The sequence below is a fragment of the Plenodomus lingam genome (assembly GCF_022343315.1).
Source record: "Plenodomus lingam strain CAN1 chromosome Unknown contig_18, whole genome shotgun sequence".
Lineage (NCBI taxonomy): Eukaryota > Fungi > Ascomycota > Dothideomycetes > Pleosporales > Leptosphaeriaceae > Plenodomus > Plenodomus lingam.
Genome location: NW_027093935.1, coordinates 865,043 through 884,449, shown reverse-complemented (window position 1 = coordinate 884,449; position 19,407 = coordinate 865,043). Strand labels below are relative to the sequence as shown.

Here is a 19,407-nt window from a genome sequence, read left to right as displayed (position 1 = left end):
GCAGCAGCAGCAAAAGCAGACAGGGCACATGTAGTGACGAGCTCCTTCCACCCAGGCGCCCATCAGTCCTGCCGCCCGGCTTGCCGGAGCTTGATGGCCTTGCCATGGAGCCTACACTTGCCCCATGCGTACCTAGTCACCCCATTTCGAAGATGGGGAAACGAGGACATGGGTGGGGTCATTGGATCAACTTGCACAGTTCAGGTATGGTGGTAGATGCTGTGATAGTAGTAGCTGTACATATCGGATGATGCTGCATCGGATGGGTGGAAAGAGAATCCAAAGGAGAGAGAGAGTCTGTCTTCAGGCCTGTGCCATCACCTGGCAAGACTGGAGTCGCAGGACGGGCGGGTGGTGTAGGAGGAGGAGGAGGAAAAGAAGAAGAAGAAGCCGTGGTGGCCTGATTAGCCAGACTAGGCTTGCACCATTGCCGTCCAAGCATGCTTGCTCCTACATCCTGTGCCATGTATGTTGTCGTGTGTGTGGTGTGAGGGGCTTACTTCTTCTGACGCCAACAAAAAAGCCCGCCTTGCTGCTTTGGGACATGATGTCTCCTGATGTTTTTTTTCCCTTTTGCTAGGGGAGCGTTTCTTTATTTTTCTATTTTTTGGTCTCGTGCGGCCAGGTGAAGATTCTCTCGGTAAGAGTGTTTTTTTTTTAATTTTTTTTTATTTTTTTTTAGGGGGGTTTCGAGGAACAGGACAGGATATCGTGATGGTTGAGTGAGAGAGAGAGAGAGAGTGTGTGTGTGTGCGTGTGTGTGGAATTGGTTGGGAAGTGGTCATCTGTGAGGGTGGTTAGTCATGCCTTCCCTCTCTCCTTCCCATCATCTACCGGTAGAGTAGCCCATTGGCGAGCTGTCATCCCCTACCGGTACTGTACATACCGGTACCATTCACTTGCAAAAGAATTCGGCAGGAAAGCCAGACCCCCCAAACAATCCAGCTTCGGTCGATCGGACGCAGGACTGAAACCTCTACCCCCTCACCCCAAGAAACAGTACCTCCATTCGACCAGCTCCTCACTTGTTGCTGTTGTTGGGCAACAACCAATTGACCAATCATTCGTCGCCATGCCCCCCCCCGCCACTCGGCCTTTTCTCTGCACGCGGCTCCTGCCTCTTGACCAAGCGGACATCCTTGGAACCGAGGCCCTCCTAGCCCTAGCCACCGCGGGGCTGTGGATGTCCATGTCGAACAAGCTTCAGAAAACGCGGGGCAGCGGAGTGGGACGACTGGTGAGACCAACGAATCGCCTGGGTAGAGTAAGCTGAAGTGTCCGGCTTCCTTTTCCTGGTACCGGTACTCCTGTTTCCATTGTTGGCCGGGTCGAGACTCGAGTGTGGGAGAATAGGTTGAATAGCCCTGACACGGAGACATACTTGGATGGATAGGTAGGTGCATACATCCACGTCCATCCTCGTTGGAAAACATCCAGCCAGACGATGCAAATATCCACAATCTGTCCTACAGCAGCTACCTCCACACACACAAAACCATGGAGCCCTACGCCCAACACCCAACACCGCACCCTCCAAAAACCACTGCCACAACATGCAGATTTGCGGGGGAAAATGCCGGTTGCGCAGACTGGGTACCCCATACTTTGAAGCGCGGGGTAATTGGATGGTTGGAGTTGGAACTCAAGTCTTTTCCCCCCTTCCCCCTATCCCAAGACTGCAAGCACCACAGCAGACATGTAACCATTCAGTCTTGTCTCGCAAGCAACAGCACTATCCAGCCATTTCCCCTCCTGCCATCACACCCTGTCCCTGTGTCCCTGTGTCCCTCTTTCTTTCCCATCCCGCACCGCATACCAAAAGCGCCCTGGAATCGCAGCTCGGGCGTTTGTCGTACACGACCGTTGTATCGTTGATAATCAAAAACCAAATCCGTGTCTCTGTCTCTCTGTCTCTCTCTCTCTCTCTCTGTGTGTGTGTGTGTGCGCCTGTGTCTCAAAATGAAGAAAATACTCGAACCGTACAGTCGAGCAATTCATACGACTGTACGACTAGCTATAGCAAACCTGGTCGCCCGCCTTGTTTATATCCTCGTTGGCTTAGGACCGTGTTGGCCGCGTTGAGTACCCTGGTGGGTTGGGATTTGGGACTGGGGGTCGAGTGGGTTGGGATAAGTTCGGAAGTGGTTAGGCTGGGGATGGGGATGTGTATTGGGCGTATTGTGTGAGTGTGTAGAGTAGATGGAATTGGGTTCCAACTTGCAACATTCTGTTCCACGTCACAATGGGACAATCCAGATGCACACACCCAAGATTTGGCAATGGCATGGGGGAGAAGAATGATATACATTGTCATTTCACTGCATCCAACACAATATTATCAATCAACCTCACCGCAATCTTTCCCTCTCCAACGCCCAGCTCTTCCCCGTCCCGAGCCTCCTCAATCGGCAGCATCTTGATGGCTCCGCTGAGAATCGCACCGCGGGTCTCATCCACATGGTCGATTTCCTCCATGGTGTCGGGATCCGCGAGACTCAGGTAGTCGACTTCAAACAGGGCGCGCTGACCCGGCTCCATCCTTTCCTGCTCTAGCACCATCTTGTTTCCGTGGTCGACGGCAGGCCAGAGGATGTCGCCGCGGGACCGCTTGCCAACTCGGTATTGCGATTCGGCTTTGCGGAGCGCTTGGTACAGCACGATGCCCATGTTGCGCCTGCGCGTGCCGAGGTAGACGTTGCGCGAGGAGAGCGCGAGGCCGTCTGCTTCGCGGGATGTGGGGATGATGCGCAATTGTGTGTCAAGATGGAAGTCTTTGATCAGCCGGTTGATGACCCGGGTCTGTTGGATGTCTTTCTGGCCAAAGTAGACGCGGTCGGGCGTGCAGATGTTGAAGAGCTTCATGCATACGGTTGCTACGCCGCGGAAGAAGACGGGCCGTGAGGCGCCTTCGAGTACTTGGCCGAGCGGGCGCATCTCAATAAAGCTTCCGACACCGGGGATGCTGCTGTCTGGAGGCAGTGTAGGATACATGGTCTTGGTGCTGGGCGCAAACACGGCTGTGACGCGCCCGTGGCCTGCGCTCGCCAGCTCTTCATCGAGCTTGTGCAGCATCTGCAGATCCGAGTCCCATGTCTTTGGGTACGAGGCTAGGTCTTCGTTCAGCCCGAATTGCGTCGGGTTTACGTAGATGGTGACAAACACGTCTGTGTTCTCGGCTGCGGCGTGGCGGACGAGGGATGCGTGCCCCTCGTGTAGGGCGCCCATGGTAGGCACGAGGCCAACGGTACGCTTATTGAGCAGTAGATCTCGGCGATATGTCCTCAGCGGTGCTACATGGTGAAATATGTGTGTCTTGGGCGTGGAAGCCGATGCGCTTCTCAGAGACGGGCACGTAGAGAAAAAGCGCAGGTTGGGCTGGGCTGCGGAGGCTCGCACGGCGCGCGTGAAGCTCGAGGTAAGGTGTTTGCGCGCTGGAAATACTGTTCACGCTTAGTTGGGCTTCAATTGCTCTTGTGAGGCTATTTACCAGCGGCGCATCGCATGTGTGCCATTGCGAGGAGGTTGTGGAGGGATGGAGACTGGGCGACTTGAGCATCAGAGATCACGTCTCCGGGCGGTTGAGGACCTGGCAGTGGCACCGCTCACCCAGGCGGTGATTTGGACGGGATACACGTGAGATGGGTGTCATATTCGTGATGCCAGGAATATGGCCAGGAATACTCGTAGCTGCGCTGAAGGTGCTATCATGGCTTCGTGGCCCGATGGGGTCTAGCGTCTCACCATGAGGGACATGTTTGATATCTCGGAGTGACAACGTTACAGCTTTCATTCGGCAGAGTCTTATGACCCCTGCATCGATAAACGATCTGATATCTCTATAGACAAGAAGTGAACTACTTGCAGTATAGTGACGAACCTGCACTGGGAACTGGGTATATAATGGTCTCCCATGAGCGGTATGACCCCGTGCAGTCTAACGTGATCCACCACCGAGCGCCCACCCCCACCGAGCGCCCACCAACACTAAAATCCACCACCCACTAAATAAGGATATTGCGCCACCCACAATAGCTATTATTACGAGATTTCTTAGAGTCGCGATTATTAGATCTATTAGAGTAGATTAAATATTTTAGATTATATAAGTAGCTTTTTAGGGGGTCTAATTAGGCGCCCACGCTATAAAGTTGCCTCTACTACTATATCCTCTTCTACTAGCTCCTTATTAACTACCTTAGCTAGTATAATAGTAGGAGGCTTAAGGATTTGCCTCTTACCTATTTAGGACGTTTTAATATTATTTTAGAGTTACTTTTCTAGTTACTTAGTAGTTTTCTGCTTATTATATATAGTAGCTTTTTAGGTAGCTTTCTCCTCCTACTCCTTCTTAGTAATTACTTAATTTAGGCAACACTCCTCTATAAGTTAAGCTTTAGCAAGCTTCTATTACTTATAAAGCTTAATTACCTTACTTTTTTAGTATTATAGCTCCTATTCTTTAAGGTTCTTTTACTCCTAGAGCTTAAACACTTGCTCTACCTTTAATAGTAAAATAAATTAGGCACTACTACTATAATTATTATTAGGGGGTAATAATAGAGGTTTACTACACTTCCTACACTTCTTCTTATTAGCTAGGGTAGCCCTTAGGTGTTTATTTTTATAGTTAAGTAGAGTATTTCTTACTAATATAGTATAGATTATCTAGCTAAGCTTCTTTAACTATTTATTATAGATATTAATTATAGTATTATAGAGTAACTACTCTATCTTTCTCTAATTACTTATACTTAATATTAAGGTTATACTATTACTTAAAGAAGGCTAGTTACTATTATTTATAGGTGCTTTAAACCTTAAAAGAATAATATTAGGGTTAAGTAGTAAGATACCTATTACTTTAAAAGCTATTAATATTAGCTTTTCCTTAAAGGTATTACTCTATATAGTATTAAATAACTAGTAGAAATCCCTCTTAGTAATACTTATAAGCCCTTAGGAGCTATCTAGAAAACTAGATAGTTAAGCTTTATATAAAGCTATAAAGGGAGCAAATACTATAATATTAAGTAGCTAAAGGGTATAAGTGCTATAAGGGGGATATATTATAAGTAGGATCTTATATTTATTATAGTACTTAATAAACTCTATTATTATATAAGATCTATAGCTATTAAGGATAAAGAGCTAGTATAAAGTATAAGCTTTAGCTTTTATCTTGCAATTAAACACCTCCTTAAGCTAGGATACCCCTAAGGTATAGCTTATCTACCTACTTAGTAATCCTATAAAGAAAGCTTAGTATTATAATAGGTTAAAATCTTATAACTAGGTATCCTATAGAGCTCTAGATTAGGACTAATAAATAAGGGTAGGAGTAAGAGTAGTACTATTAGCGTATATACAAGCTATAGTAGTAATCTACTCCCTATTACTATCCTAGAGTATAGCTCTAATCTTTCTCTACTTATAGGCGCTCTTATTAAATATATATTTAGTTTTTAATAGTACTCTAATAAGAAAACCCTTCTTATCTATATTATAGATATACTAACTCTTAATATTATATTACTCTATTTTTTAGTATAAAAGCTTAAAGTATAAGCTATACTTAAAGGTAGAATTAGCTTTAAAGTAGTTATAATTAAGCCTAGTAGCCTAATAGGAGATAAGATTAATATTATAGTAGTTAATAAAGCGCTATACCTAATTTTTACTTACTAGATTCCCTATTATTTTAGTTATAAAATTTTAAATAATAGTCTATATAGGGGGTAATCCTTGCCTATAAAGCTCTTTAATATACTTTATAAGCTTGCTTTCTTATATAGTATTAAGTATTTAACTATTTAGTAGAGTAGTAGTACGTGCCTGCTAAATTTTCTAGTAGCGTCTAGACAAGGTTAACTATAAGTAACTATACTTTTCTACTATTTCTAAGTATATAAAATCTTCTCTAAGAGTTAAGGATTTAATTGCTGCAAGCGCGTTGTTAATAGGTGCTATAGTTGTTAAGAAATTTAGTGTTGAAAATTTAGTAATTTTAGTGTTAGTGGGCGCTCGGTGGGGGTGGGCGCTCGGTGGTGGATCACGTTAGTGTCCCACTTAAAAGTTCCATGTTCGAGATTTCTATGTCCTGAACATCTGCCGCCCCACCAGACTTCTCCACTAACTACAACAAAGATTAAACAAGACAAAACAGTACCATGGCGGACGATGGCATGCTCCTTAACTTCTCCATACCGGAAACCGGACTGATTGCGAGACCGAGTATCAAAGGTGGAAACTGGAAAGATCGGCTCTCTGCGAAGAAGGCGGCTCAGAACTGGCATGCAAAGGCCACAGCAAGATTGACGGGCGATAAAATACCAAGTGTTCCAAGGAAATCAAATACGCAAGAGGCAACGAATGTGAATCGCACAGCGCTGGGGCCAAGGAAGGCGCGAGTATCCAAGAGCCCCGAGCCGGAAGAGTTGAATGACAGGCCGGCAAAGAAGGCGCGCGTCAGCGGAGACTTCAAGCCTCGAGCTACCGAGAAGGGTGCAGACGGCGATTTCAGACCCCAATTAAATCCTGGTGCAACCAAGAGGTCGGAGGAGAGACAGAGTGCGCCAAAGGGAGGAAAGCAGGTCATCTCTTCGCTTTTCACCTACAACCCCGTCTCGAAAACGAAGCCTGAAGCCAAGGAGCAACCATCAGACGATGCGCCCGTTGAACCCTCGAATGCGCCGCTCAGCGAAGAGCTGGCCACCTTTACCTCCCTTGGCATATCCACGACCCTCGCAGCCCATTTGCTCAAAAAGATGGAGTTGAAGGCACCTACGGCTATCCAAAAGGCGGCGATAACACAGTTGGTCAAGGATGATTCAGATGCCTTCATACAGGCTGAGACTGGTTCGGGAAAGACATTGGCATACTTGCTACCGATCGTGCAAAGACTCATGGAATTGTCGGCGAACCTGAAGAAGCAGCAGGCGGACAAGAATGTACAGAGAAGCTCGGGGTTATTCGCTATCATCATGGCACCGACACGCGAGTTGAGCAAACAGATTGCCCTTGTACTGGAAAAGCTTCTAGGCTGCGCACATTGGCTGGTTGCTACGACAGTCATTGGTGGCGAGAAGAAGAAGTCAGAGAAAGCGCGGTTGCGAAAAGGCATCAACATCCTCGTCGCAACACCCGGTCGATTGCTGGATCACCTTGAGCACACGGAGACGCTGGACGTGAGCAACGTGAGGTGGCTTGTATTGGACGAAGGTGATCGTCTGATGGAGCTTGGGTTTGAACAAGACATTCAGCGCATCGTCGGTGCTCTGAATCTGCGTATGCGCGCAACAAAAATCGGCCAACAGAGAATCCCTGGACTGCCAGAGAAGCGTACAGCTGTGCTTTGTTCCGCCACCATGAAGATGGATGTCGAGCGGCTTGGTCAAATCAGTTTGAAAGATGCTGTGCACATTCGAGCAGACCCGTCAGAGCAAGATCAGAAGGTGGGCGAAGCCAGAGAAGAGCAAGGCTTCTTCGCGCCGGCACAATTGAAGCAATCCTACGCCGTAGTGGCACCAAAGCTACGATTGGTATCGTTGATGAGCTATCTGAAACGAGCATTCGCACGGAAAGGGTCAGTGATGAAGGCCATAGTCTTCATGTCTTGCGCCGACTCTGTGGACTTCCACTTCGACATCCTCACCAGCAAGTTGACACCCGACTCCGACAAAATCGAAGAGAAGACTAGAGATACCTCAGATTCTTCCTCAGACACTGAGAACAAAAAGCCCAAGAAGACCAAAGCATCTCTGCAATCCGATCCCACCAAACTCTCCGTGACGGACGCAATTGCACCCATTCTTTCTACCAAAACCCACAACGTAACTGCCTACCGTCTCCACGGCTCCCTCCAACAATCACTTCGTACCTCCACCCTCGCCCACTTCGCCAAAAACAAAGAGCCCTGCGTCCTCATAGCCACCGACGTCGCATCTCGCGGTCTCGATCTTCCCAACGTGGACCTAGTCGTAGAATTTGACCCTGCTTTTGCGCGAGAAGACCACCTCCACCGTATTGGTCGAACAGCACGTGCCGGTCGTGATGGCCGCGCCTGCATCTTTCTGATGCCTGGATGCGAAGAAGGCTACGTCGAGGTCTTGAAATCCGACCGCAAAGACACAGAAGCTGGGGTCCACATCTCCCGCCAGGAGGCAGATGAAATACTCAACCGCGGACTGGTGACCAGCGGCGTACCGGGCAAAAATGCCTACATGGATCTCGCCACCGATTTGCAGCTCAACATCGAGCGGTGGGCTCTTGCATCCCCTGCCCGTCTCGAGGCAGCACGCCGCGCGTTCCAAAGTCATGTGCGAGCTTACGCTACGCATGTCGCCGATGAGCGGAAATACTTTGACATCAAATCTCTCCATCTCGGACACCTTGCCAAGGCCTTTGCGCTCCGTGAACGACCGTCTGGCATGAAGGTGCCAGGCCTCCGTACAGGTGCTGGACGCAACGACCGCACGCCCGCGAAGATCAGGGGCAGTGGCGGCGCAAAGGTGGATGGTGCCAGTCGCAAGGCAGAGCTTGCGGCGGCGAATGGCGTGTCGAAGCGGAAGGTTGCGGATTTGGATCTCCCAGAGAGTGGGGATACAGAGGAGGCGGCCAAGATGAGGAAGGCTGTGCGGGCACGTGAGAAGTTTATGAGACATGCGGGTATGGCGAGTGAGTTTAATATTGGCTGAAGCTGCTCCAGGGTTTAGGCTGGGATTGGCGGGAGGTTGTGGTTGGTAGATTGAACGGCGACGGAAAATTCAGAATACATGAAGAGAATGAATATAAATGCCTATCTACCGTTACACTAGCTACCTTCCTCATCCTCGTTCTAAATGCCACATCCCTAGCCCCCCTTCGATGTTCAAGGCAATGAACTGCCTTTGTCTTTCAAATTTAAAAACGTTGTCGTTTGGAAGTTGACGGGTTTACCTGGTCCAAAGCATGAATTTTCCAGAATTCAATATATCTTTGAGCGGGACAACACGGTTTTGACCGTTTGTCAGATGTTGCAAGAAAGAAATCTAGGAACATAATGCTTCTATGCCACTCCGCATGTCACAAACGCTCGTATGTAGGATATTACCCTCCAGATATTCTTTCCCTATGATAGATTCCATATTCCTGCAAAATTTTCAATCTGCTTTGTTCAATGTGTGTCCCATTTGAGGTGATTGTTGGAGTCTTGCGATGCGTAATGGGGAGTGGAATCTGGATTGCGGGAGAGGAGGGAGAGAGTTGCCAGCTGATGACCTAGCTGGGAAGTTTTAGACTGTTTGCTTGGTGAATGGGTGGTTCATGTCTGTGTGGGATATGGGTGTTGGTTGTGATTGTCTGGGTGATGTGGGATATGTTTGATAGGTTTGAATAGGGTTTTTCGGTCTTTTTTATTATAGAAAGCGATTTTTCAGATTATAGGGAGCGCAGTAGATGGTCAATGGCTTTGGATAGAATTTTTTTTTTGAAAATGGGGGTTGAATTAGTTTGGCTTTGGTCTTGGGGATCTATAATTGGCAAGAAGGAGAAATGAATTAGGACAGTTTGAATACCCTTCGAGTTGGAGAGATACCATAGCCATCAGGAGCCCAGGATTCTAAATCTCTTTCTTGAAAAGTGGGTTTATATGACAGGCTATTTGTGTATATTGCAAGTTATGGCTAAGGATGTGAGGACATTCATGTCTGAAAGAATCGGAATATCCTGTTAAATATGTCAAACACCACAATACCGATCTTCGTCTTCAATCACCCCTATAACTTGACAAAATAGCAGATGATGGGTCATAACGATCTTATCTTACTATATACTTTGCCTTACTCACTACGGTAAAAAATTGTTTACTATAGAATGGTACGCTAGGGGTTTACTATATAGGTGTAAACTGTAACAATAAGGCAGAATTGCTTGCCTATTGTTCCATGCCAAGTCAGGCCTGACAAAGGCCCGACTTACTAATATATATAGAGAGCAGCTCGCCTATAATTAGGATAGGCATATTCTTCTTATCCTTTTATACAAGACCTATAGGTATAGGAATCTTATTCTTTTCTATATAGACGCGCACTCCTATATACCTTTAAGTTATATAGGATACCTTTTAGATACCCTACCTACTTAAGTTATTATATTATAAGAAGAATATTATCCTAGCTAGTAATAGTATTTAAGAATATCGCATTTATTATTATTTTAAGCTATTAATTTAGTTCTAGTAGTTATCTAACCCTGTAACTCTATAGTTAGAATAGCTATTAGAACTTCTAATAACTAAAGCCTATAAGCTTAAACTTCTAGACCTATAGGTAGTGCTAGATTACCTTTAGAAAAATCGCGTTAGATTACGTTAAGGTAGAGACCTAGAGACTACTAAAAGCCTAGAGGAATTAGAGGCAAAGCTAATATCCTTCTATAACTAACCCCCCTAAAGAAGAGATTTATTATTCTTATTAACTACTAAAATATTAGATAAAGGTAAAGGAAGGGTATCTAGTTTAGCTACTTTTAAAAGCCTATTTACTAATAGAAAGAAATTAGATAAGGAGGACTTAATTAATAACACCCTCCTAGAAGGACCTACTCCCTACCTATCTCTTAAGTTACCTTATACTCCTAAGAAATCTTAAAGTAATACCTCCCTTAAAGATAAATATATATTAACCCTATCTAAAAAGGAGAGGTTAGAGGAACAAGTTAAATAACTTACTAATTAGTTATATAACACCTCCCTCTATAAAGAGATATAGGGTACTACTTAACTAGGCTAGTCTTTAGTTTCTATATTAAACCCTATAGTATATGCTATAAAAGCTAATAGATAATCTAAAAAGATACTAAATATCTCTATACTTAGTAATAGTGCTAATCCTACTTTTAGATAATAGTAAGCGTCTATTTAGGATTAGCTAGAGATTAATACTAATTACTACCCCTCTTCTAGAGTATACATAGCGTTAGTCTAGGGACACTACTTAAGACTAGTAAGAGGGTACTTAGAGCTACGTTATCTATCTAATTCCCTAAGTCTTTAGTTCTAAAAAGCTAAGGAAATAATTACCCTCCTTTAAACTTACTTTATTACTAGTAATAAGATAGCTAAGAGTTAGACTATATTTAACTACCTATATATAACTAATATAGAGATATTCCCTACTTTTAAATTATAATTCTAGAGTCTTGCTATTAGAGAAGAAGTACCCTAATTAGAGTAGTATTACTACCTCTAGATAAAGATTATACCTTCCCTAAGGATACTAAACCTTGCTTTTTAATAAAACTAGCATAATAACTTTAAAACTATAGTAGATTATCTTATTACTTTTAATATAGAATACTACTTATACCCTACCTTATCTACTCCTACTTAGACTACTCTATTATTTAGAAAAGGACTAACCCCCTTCTAATACTCTAGAAACTAGTCCTATTTAGAGACTAATTAGAAACCCTATAATAGACTTTTAATAGCTAAACCTTATATACCCTATTTATAATAATAGGGTACTACCCCTTAAAATAATTAACCCCTATCTACTACGCTAGCTACTCCTAGCGCTACTATATTAGGAAGCCTAGGAACTTGCTATAATTATAGAAAGCCTAGGCACTTCTCTAGTAACTACCCTAAACCCCCTAGGATTTAGGCTATAGATATAGAATAGGTTATTAAGAATTCTAAGGAAGAAGAAACTGCTAAATTAACTAATTTAGATAGCTATTAGATAGGAAAAAATAACGCCTAGGAGGATCCTCCTTCCTAGGCCTAACTTAATATAACTTATCTAACCTTTCCTTAACTAAATTATTTATTAGTTCCTATTTGCTTATATATATAACTTTATACTATAATAGATCTAGTGTTTGCCTAAACGCTTTAGTAGATACTAGGGCCTAAGGTTACTTATTTATTAATTTAAAAATTACTTATAATATTTCTTCTATACTTAGGGTACCTATCTAAAAGCTACTATATAAGCTTACTATTAAAGGGTTCTAGGATTAGATTACCTCCCTAGTTGCCTACTATATTTAGCTTTATATAATAGTTAGTAGCTAAAAGGTTTATAACTACCCCTTTATAATAGTAGACTTAGGTTCTTAGGATTATATTATTAGACAATACTAGCTAAAATAGTTCTAAATCCTAATTAATATAGATAAATCTTAACTAATCTAGCTAGAGAAATATCCTCTAACCTACAACCCCGCACCTCCTATTCTAGTACAACTCTACTAGTGAACCAACAGGGAGAGTAACCTATTTAAACGAGGAGAAGTAGGAGGGGCAAGGTTTAATAGTAGTGATCCTATAGCAGAGGATATAGGTTTAATACAGAAATATAAGTAAAAAGATAATATTGTAGAGTTAAAGTAAAGTCTGCAGGAGTTATTAAGTCCTATCCTCTAATCCTTTATACCTTTATACTATTTAATCCGCCTAACTTTTTAGGCTAAGCCTTGTTTTTCTCCTATATATCCTATACTATAGCATAAACCTCCCCCTCCTTTAAGCTTAGCCCTATTAAGCTTAGCCCTTACTCTCCTCCTCTAGGTTAGCAACCTTAGTTCCTAGCTTGTCAAGCTTTAGGTAAGGGAGTAGGAGTATCTAGGGTCTCTAATCTTAAACCTAAACTTAACAAGACAGTTCTCCTCTACGCCCTTACTAGGCTTCTTAGATAGCCTAGCCCTAGGCGCCTAGATCCCTCTGCCTTTTGTTCCTCTTTAATAGCTCCTAGATACTTTTTAACTATATCTAGAGTCTCTAACTACTTAATCTATCTATTATACCTCTACTACTCTCCTACTTTAGTAGGCTATACCCCCTTTGTACTAAAATAGGATTAGTCTAGTACCCTAGCCTCCTTATCCTTGCTAAATGCAAGCTTCTTATTCTTAACGCAGATAGCCTAATTCTTCTTTAACTCCTTTACTATCTTAACCTAACTCTTCCTAATCTATACTCCTATCCTTTCTCTATTTAAATCTCCTATTAGGTACTTCTAGATCTCTGCCTTTACTAATAGGTTATCCTATTAAACCTAATATATAATTGCCTTTAAGACCTAGGTAGGATAGGTAGCCTAGACATCTCTAGGAAATTGCTATTAGACTCTACTATATTTAACTAGGTGCCCTAATAGAGTCTTTAGGGCTATACTTATCTATAGGTAGGCTAGTGCAATCTCTATATATATCCCTATCTCTAGCACCTCTATTATTATTATATTATCCTATACTTTTATATACTATAGTAGAACTATATACTACGTTTAAGTAGTAGGTCTAGTAGATCTATATAGTATTACTAGGCTTATAATTCTTACCTATCCTTTTTAATAGATTTCCTTCTCCTATCTTACTATAGGGCACTTTTCTCTTAGCTCTTTAGGCTAGTGCACCCTATCTTCCTATACCTAGATATAGGCCCTCTTATTCCTTCTTAACCCCCTATCTATCTAATTTACCTAATTCTTCTATACTTCTTTAAATCTAATTAGGAGCTTAGTATAGTTATCTTAATCCTTATTATTAAAAGAAACTAAGCCTTAGATTATCTTAAGCCCTTATCCTAACTATGCTACCTTAGAAAGGTTTACGTCCACGTAATAAAAGAATATCTAGTCTCCTACCTAGGCGTACTTAGTATAGTATAGGTATAAGATTAGGTTTATAGTTTCTTAGATTATAGCGTATTAGAGCTAGTATCCTATATCCCCTTACACTAGCTATTAAATAATAGAGTAGTATATAGTCCTGCACTACCCTAAATTAGCTACCTACTTTATCTCCCTTAAGTGCTATTTATATATCTTAAAGCACTTATCTACTATCCTTACTAGTTCTAGGTCTTTATAGATCTAGGTAAAGGTGTCTAGGGTTATGCTTTCTTTCTATAAGAAGCCTTAGTAACTCTGCTTAAATCTTATTACCTATTGTAGTTAGGCCTAGTTAATTGTTAGTGCTATCTTCTTTAGCTAGGGTTATGCGCTGTGTGTCATGGATGAAGCCATCTGGGGTGTCTGGACGCCGTGAAATGAAAACCCGCCATCTGCTGCAATACCATATTTTGTGCCTGTATGGGGATTCTCATGTTTCAAAATAAAGCTGGCCGCCTGTATGAGGTATTTCAAAGGCTGTGATAATGTGCTTCCGCGGAACTCGGCGATCAGCTATAGTATGTTGGTAGCTATAGCGCAGTGGTACGTCAGGACCTTACACATTATTTTGAACAGAAAGAATGTGCTTTGATATGAATACATAGAAGGAGGATTTCGGGAAAGACACATGATTGTACTAAGAGAAATGCTTGGTTTTCAAGCACTGAGAGCGTTAACCTACCACAACTATCTCTCTTTTTAGAAAGCATAAAACTTCTCTCTTTTCTCAAATATTTATGTAGGGACAAGGCTCTAGTCTTAGCCATTCGATAAGTTCCTATGTCGCTTAGTACCTACAATATAGTAACAAACAGCAATCTTTACTTACAACAAATCCTCTCTTTTATTAATAACCATAATAAGCGCACGACTTACCTCAAATTAACATCCCATGACATGAAACTCCCAAGGTACCCTAGTTTTTACCCCCCACCAATTCCCCTCTATGCACCACCCTATTGGGGACACAAGAATGCAATCCCATTCCCATACATCAGGCCGTGCCATTGGGCAACGCGCACGTGGTAAATGACCGTCCGCGAAAGAACAGAATTGGACGGCGGCCCGATTGAGAAGCGTGCGTTTCAGGGGCTGCGTTATATGCAGGTACGCATTCTTGTTGATTTAATAATTGGTGGCGGGCTCTTGTCGCTGGCAACAAGGAAGCAATGATAAGCTGGCAAAAAACCCAATTGCGGTGACTCGCGGACAAAATTGTGGTGATACGCGGTAATGAATGACGAGAGATTTGGTCAACTGATATTATTGGTCGACGGATCATGATCTTGCATGAGGCATGCATGCATTTTCAACTTGAAAGCTCGAAATCGATCATGTATCGGGGAAAATTGCAGCTGTTGTTTAGACGCAGCAGACTTATCAAGCAGACAGTTGAACGCATAATATGATCAGCCATTTTTTAATTATGAAGGGTGACGATATTTTAGAGCTCTTTTATTGATGATAGTATTACCGGATGTATTATTGCCAATTTGTACCCAACTTTTCTGCTATTCGTACAAGCACATGATATTGCTCCCACCATCCGTACTTCGGCTCATTCTTCAGATCTTGACAAGTTGAACATGCTCAGCAGCGATCAAGCTGTCTTCCTCGAAATCGTTCTCATCGCTGCTGTCCCCCAAGTTCGTAGCGTCAATCGCATTTTTGACAACAAGATTCTTCGCAATAGGTTGGCATCTGCCCCCCTTTGTGTCCTGCATCTCGAACCCCCCCGTAAGCGATAGTGTGCTTGTCGACTCAGAAGCATGTACCGAAGATGCATGTACGGACTTCTTGTCCGCAAATTCGAAGTCTAAGTTCAGTGTTACAAATGATTCCGTCAGACCCTTCTCTTCCACATCGGCACCCTTGATCTGCTCAAGCTTCTCGTAAAGACCTTCATGACAGGTAGAGCTGTTGCTTGGTCTGTTTGAATCTTTCCACATGGTCTTCATTCGGGAAGCGGGTGGCGAATTCTCGTTGTGTGTTCGCTTTGGTGGAGTGGGCAAAACACTTGGGAGGTCTTTGGAGGCAGCATTGAGGAGTGCTACAGATGGCTCACGTGAAGAAAGGTTTGAAGCTAGGGCAATAGATCGCGTATTTGATTGTGTTGGAGATGGCGGTGAAGTAGCTGGATGGGATGGCGGCTCGGATTGTAGGCCGAGCAGATGGACAGCGTCACTGGATGCCTTTTCGCGGACGTATCTACGTTGGGCATCCATGAGCCCAGGGAGGGTGGCGCTGACGTCAACACGCCGGACGTCGGTTGGAGAACCCTGTTCAAACTTGTCAGAAATGATCATATATATCGGGGAGACGGCCAGGCTGCTAGTCGGAGGATGGTCCAAATATTGGGTGTGAAAACTGACAACCTCTAATCTCACCGTCTCAGACGGACTACTCCTTTCCCGCTTTGAACAGCAAAGTACTGCTCGTCGGAGCTTCATAATGACGGCTTCGAAAGTCATGGAATCCACAAGTGATGGTAAGGTCCTGATTGAATATACGTTTTCGTGATAATAGCAAAAGGGTATATGTAATAAATAGTAAGAAAACACGATTTTTGAGGAAAAGACAGGGTATTGGCATAGAAGAAAACGCTAAATGAACGAAATAGCACCAATAAGTGGAGGTCGTTGGGGTCGATGAATCATGGGTTTGATGGCCCGAAGAGGATAATGATGAGGATGAAAGTTGCAGAGGCTTATAAAAGAGAGAGGTGAGAACTGGTTTCCGATGCGACTCGATTGGAAATGATTTCCCCCGCGCGGGAAAGGATGCGCTCTCCCTTGCGGACTGAAGTCATTATTCGGTCTCACATTCCAGCAAATCTGTGAGCGCGGACCATGAATCACGGAATGTGAAACAATGTCCGATCGAGCAACTTCATAAATAGCATAGATAACAACATGTATGTCAACAGACCCTAAACAAGTCATCATAAGAAATAATAGAGAAAAGAAAACCAGCTCGCGGTCACAGACCTGAAGGAGTTTGACAATGGTAGTGTTGGACAGGATCACCCGATACAGACGCTTTTGAAACGGTCGCGTCAGTACCACCAACCTTGCATTGGTGTCGCATTCTTGCTGGTACAGGCCCGCGTGTTTGGGGGCGGGAAGGATCATCCGGCTTGCTCTTACTTCAGGCTGCACTGTTGAGAAAGTATTCATCTTAGCGAATCGAAAGGGCTTTATGAATATTGGTAGTACTAAGTCCTTGTGCCATGACCACAACGTTAGTCATGTGAGCACGCGGGCGCGTTCGTGACTTCGTGTCACAATTGTACAACATATGTCGTTTTCAGGTTGGGCAAATCTGCGAAAGAGCCCTGGTAGTCCATTAGTTATCATCAATGTTAGTCTTTTCAGTGAGAGCACATGAATCGGAATTCAATCTTGTTGCATTAATTGACTGCAGTTTGATCCAAACATTTCGATAACTTTGGTGCGAGCCATTACCGAAGGCGTGCTAGACTGCCAATGTTCATAGGGAGAAACAGTTCTGCGAGAAGCTCAATTTAGCTTATGGATCCATTTGGCTCATGCAGTACCACTCATTTTGGGTAATCCTTAACGTGGTAGCTCTTGAGCTTAACGAACTGGTCAAATCCGAATTTGCTCAGGGTCTGCCCTCTTCCTGAATTCTTCCAGCCTACCCAGGCCAGGTCCTGCTTTGGATCAGTAACGTTGCAAAGGAGAATTTTGGACTATCACTTACAGGCGCGGGGTAGTCACATCGATTGACGAAGACCGTACCAGCTTCAACTTCGTCAACAAGCTCGTGACCCTTGTTAACATCCTTTGTCCAAATACTTGCTGTGAGCCCGAATTCACTATCGTTCATGAGTTTGATCGCTTCTGCGTCGTCCTTGACTCTCATGACTGGAATCACAGGACCGAAGGTTTCCTCGGTCATAACGTCCATATCATGTGTGACACCTGTCAGTAACGTTGGAGCGACAAAGTTGCCGTCTGCAGGCGGGTTCTCGAACGTAGGATTCTCTGGTGTAGCATTCTTAGCGCCCTTCGCTAAAGCATCTTTGATATGTGCTTGAATGGCTTCTGCTGATCGTTTGGAGACCACGGGACCAACATGAGTGCTCTTGTCGAAAGGATCACCAAGTTTGTAACCCTTCAGTACATCCTGGAGGGCGGATACGAACTCATCATGGATTTTCTCATCCACGTATATTCTCTCAACGCTGCAGCAACTCTGACCAGAGTTGAAGACAGCTCCATCCACGAGTTCTTCTGCAGCCCACTTGACGTCAACATCGGAACGAACATATGCAGGATCTTTGCCTCCAAGCTCAAGGCCCACACGCAAAGATACACGATTATTTGCTGCGCTTTGCACTGCAAGGCCGTTGGCTACGGAACCAGTGAAGCACACTAACTGAATCTTAGGTGAACGTGCTATGGTTTCAATCTGTGTCATAGATCCACTGTGGAAGATTTGGAGTACACCATCAGGTAGCCCAGCTTGCTTGAAGATCTGTTGGATCTGCTCGGCACTTGTTGGCGTCTGTGGGGATGGCTTCAAAATGACCGAGTTCCCTGCAATCAGTGCAGGTACTAGTGAGTTGATGAGGGTCAGGTATGGGTACTACATGGTGCATCAGCGTGCGAGCGAGCAATATAGCATGTTGGTATACGCACATTCCAAGGGAACAGGATTAATACTGGACCAAGAGGAACTTTCCTAATGTATCGCTTGAAGCCCTTCTCAGCTTCACCTGGAGTGTCTTGCAGAAATTCATCACTGATCTTCAACAGATACTCGCCACGCATGACTGCGGTGGTAATCTCTTTAGGCGTATACGCAATAGGGCGACCCATCTGTTCGGTGATCTCCTTGCCAAGGACATCTTGACGCTCGTTGAGCAATTTCAGAGCTTTCTTTATGATGTTCTGCCTTTCAGCAAGTGATGTACGGCGGAATGATTCGAATGCGCTGGCGGCTGTCTCAGGTAGAGATTGCAGATCAGCATCTGAGAGACCGTTACGTGTAAGAACAGGCTTGTTGGTGATTGGGGAGATGGTCGTGATCTTTTCTAGCGACATTTTGTTATATGTGATTTGATCGTGGTGTTCTTGTACAAATTGATTGTTAGGTGCAAGGCGGGTAATTGTCCTGACAACGATTAATTTTTGAGGTGAGGCGGGAGGAAGCAGGTCAACTAGCCATAGGAAAAATGGATCCGTCCATAGACTAACGCAGGTTAGGAGGGCCAAGCCAGATCTTGGCCCTACTAAGCAAGGCTAAGCGAGAACACGTTAGGAACGCGTTTCTAACGCGTTTTTACATCCTTAACCTTATTATCTACTACTATAGTTTCTAAGACCCTCTCCTCTAACGTAAGTATTCCCTAAACATATTTTAAACGCGTTACTAATATATTCTAGCTAGCTTACTACTAGTTGTGAAGGACTTGGGCTTATGCCCAAGCCTAGGTCTAACACAAGACAGACCAAGTCTAACACCACTACTAAGCAAACACACTAGACACCTATAAAAAGGCGTGGAGGGCTTATCTCTCCTTTAAGATACTAAATACTATTATTAACACTTATTATATTCTTCCCTTAAGGCTAGTCTATAATATTTTAGTATCTTCTTCTAAATATACTATAATAGTAATAAGAGATAGACGCGCTAGATATTTAGAATAACTAGGTGCAACCTAATATAGTAGAAAGGCTAATATAATAGGTCTATAGATTAATAGAATAATAGGCTTAAGACT

At 43.7% G+C, this 19,407-nt stretch overlaps 6 protein-coding genes across 6 annotated transcripts; 1 reads left to right on the top strand and 5 right to left on the bottom strand.

Annotated features, from left to right (window-relative positions):
• Positions 1-178: 178 nt before the first annotated feature.
• Positions 179-466, bottom strand: IAQ61_003720 (uncharacterized protein; the record flags this gene model as incomplete). Its single annotated transcript, XM_066096076.1, has 1 exon — positions 179-466. The coding sequence occupies one exon, from the start codon at positions 464-466 to the stop codon at positions 179-181; it is 288 nt and encodes a 95-aa protein (XP_065953952.1).
• Positions 467-2,285: 1,819 nt separating this feature from the next.
• On the bottom strand, positions 2,286-3,877 carry IAQ61_003719 (uncharacterized protein). Its single transcript, XM_066096075.1, has 2 exons — positions 3,488-3,877; positions 2,286-3,440 (listed from the first exon to the last, which is right to left on the bottom strand). The coding sequence occupies exons 1-2, from the start codon at positions 3,510-3,512 to the stop codon at positions 2,311-2,313; spliced, it is 1,155 nt and encodes a 384-aa protein (XP_065953951.1). The 5' UTR covers positions 3,513-3,877; the 3' UTR covers positions 2,286-2,310.
• Positions 3,878-6,167: 2,290 nt separating this feature from the next.
• DBP7 (ATP-dependent RNA helicase dbp7) lies at positions 6,168-8,693 on the top strand (the record flags this gene model as incomplete). The annotated part of the gene is made up of 1 exon (XM_003837228.1): positions 6,168-8,693. The coding sequence occupies one exon, from the start codon at positions 6,168-6,170 to the stop codon at positions 8,691-8,693; it is 2,526 nt and encodes an 841-aa protein (XP_003837276.1).
• A 6,527-nt stretch (positions 8,694-15,220) lies between these two features.
• On the bottom strand, positions 15,221-16,126 carry IAQ61_003717 (uncharacterized protein; the record flags this gene model as incomplete). The annotated part of the gene is made up of 1 exon (XM_003837227.2): positions 15,221-16,126. The coding sequence occupies one exon, from the start codon at positions 16,124-16,126 to the stop codon at positions 15,221-15,223; it is 906 nt and encodes a 301-aa protein (XP_003837275.2).
• Positions 16,127-16,509: 383 nt separating this feature from the next.
• Positions 16,510-16,831, bottom strand: IAQ61_003716 (uncharacterized protein; the record flags this gene model as incomplete). The annotated part of the gene is made up of 2 exons (XM_066096074.1): positions 16,510-16,584; positions 16,643-16,831. 2 exons carry the CDS (start codon positions 16,829-16,831, stop codon positions 16,510-16,512), a joined length of 264 nt encoding a protein of 87 aa, XP_065953950.1.
• Positions 16,832-17,036: 205 nt separating this feature from the next.
• Positions 17,037-18,824, bottom strand: IAQ61_003715 (uncharacterized protein). Its single transcript, XM_003837226.2, has 3 exons — positions 18,320-18,824; positions 17,379-18,266; positions 17,037-17,328 (listed from the first exon to the last, which is right to left on the bottom strand). The coding sequence occupies exons 1-3, from the start codon at positions 18,722-18,724 to the stop codon at positions 17,215-17,217; spliced, it is 1,407 nt and encodes a 468-aa protein (XP_003837274.1). The 5' UTR covers positions 18,725-18,824; the 3' UTR covers positions 17,037-17,214.
• Between the last annotated feature and the right edge of the window lie 583 nt (positions 18,825-19,407).

Bases quoted from the DNA above. Each gene is read 5' to 3' on its own strand.
- IAQ61_003719 (XM_066096075.1), bottom strand. From the start codon at position 3,512: ATGGCACACATGCGATGCGCCGCTG. The intron at 3,441-3,487 runs GTAAATAGCCTC...AAGCGTGAACAG, and splicing joins ACACATGCGATGCGCCGCTG to TATTTCCAGCGCGCAAACAC.
- IAQ61_003715 (XM_003837226.2), bottom strand. From the start codon at position 18,724: ATGTCGCTAGAAAAGATCACGACCATCTCCCCAATCACCAACAAGCCT. The intron at 18,267-18,319 runs GTGCGTATACCA...TGCACCATGTAG, and splicing joins TAATCCTGTTCCCTTGGAAT to TACCCATACCTGACCCTCAT. The intron at 17,329-17,378 runs GTAAGTGATAGT...GATCCAAAGCAG, and splicing joins GATGTGACTACCCCGCGCCT to GACCTGGCCTGGGTAGGCTG.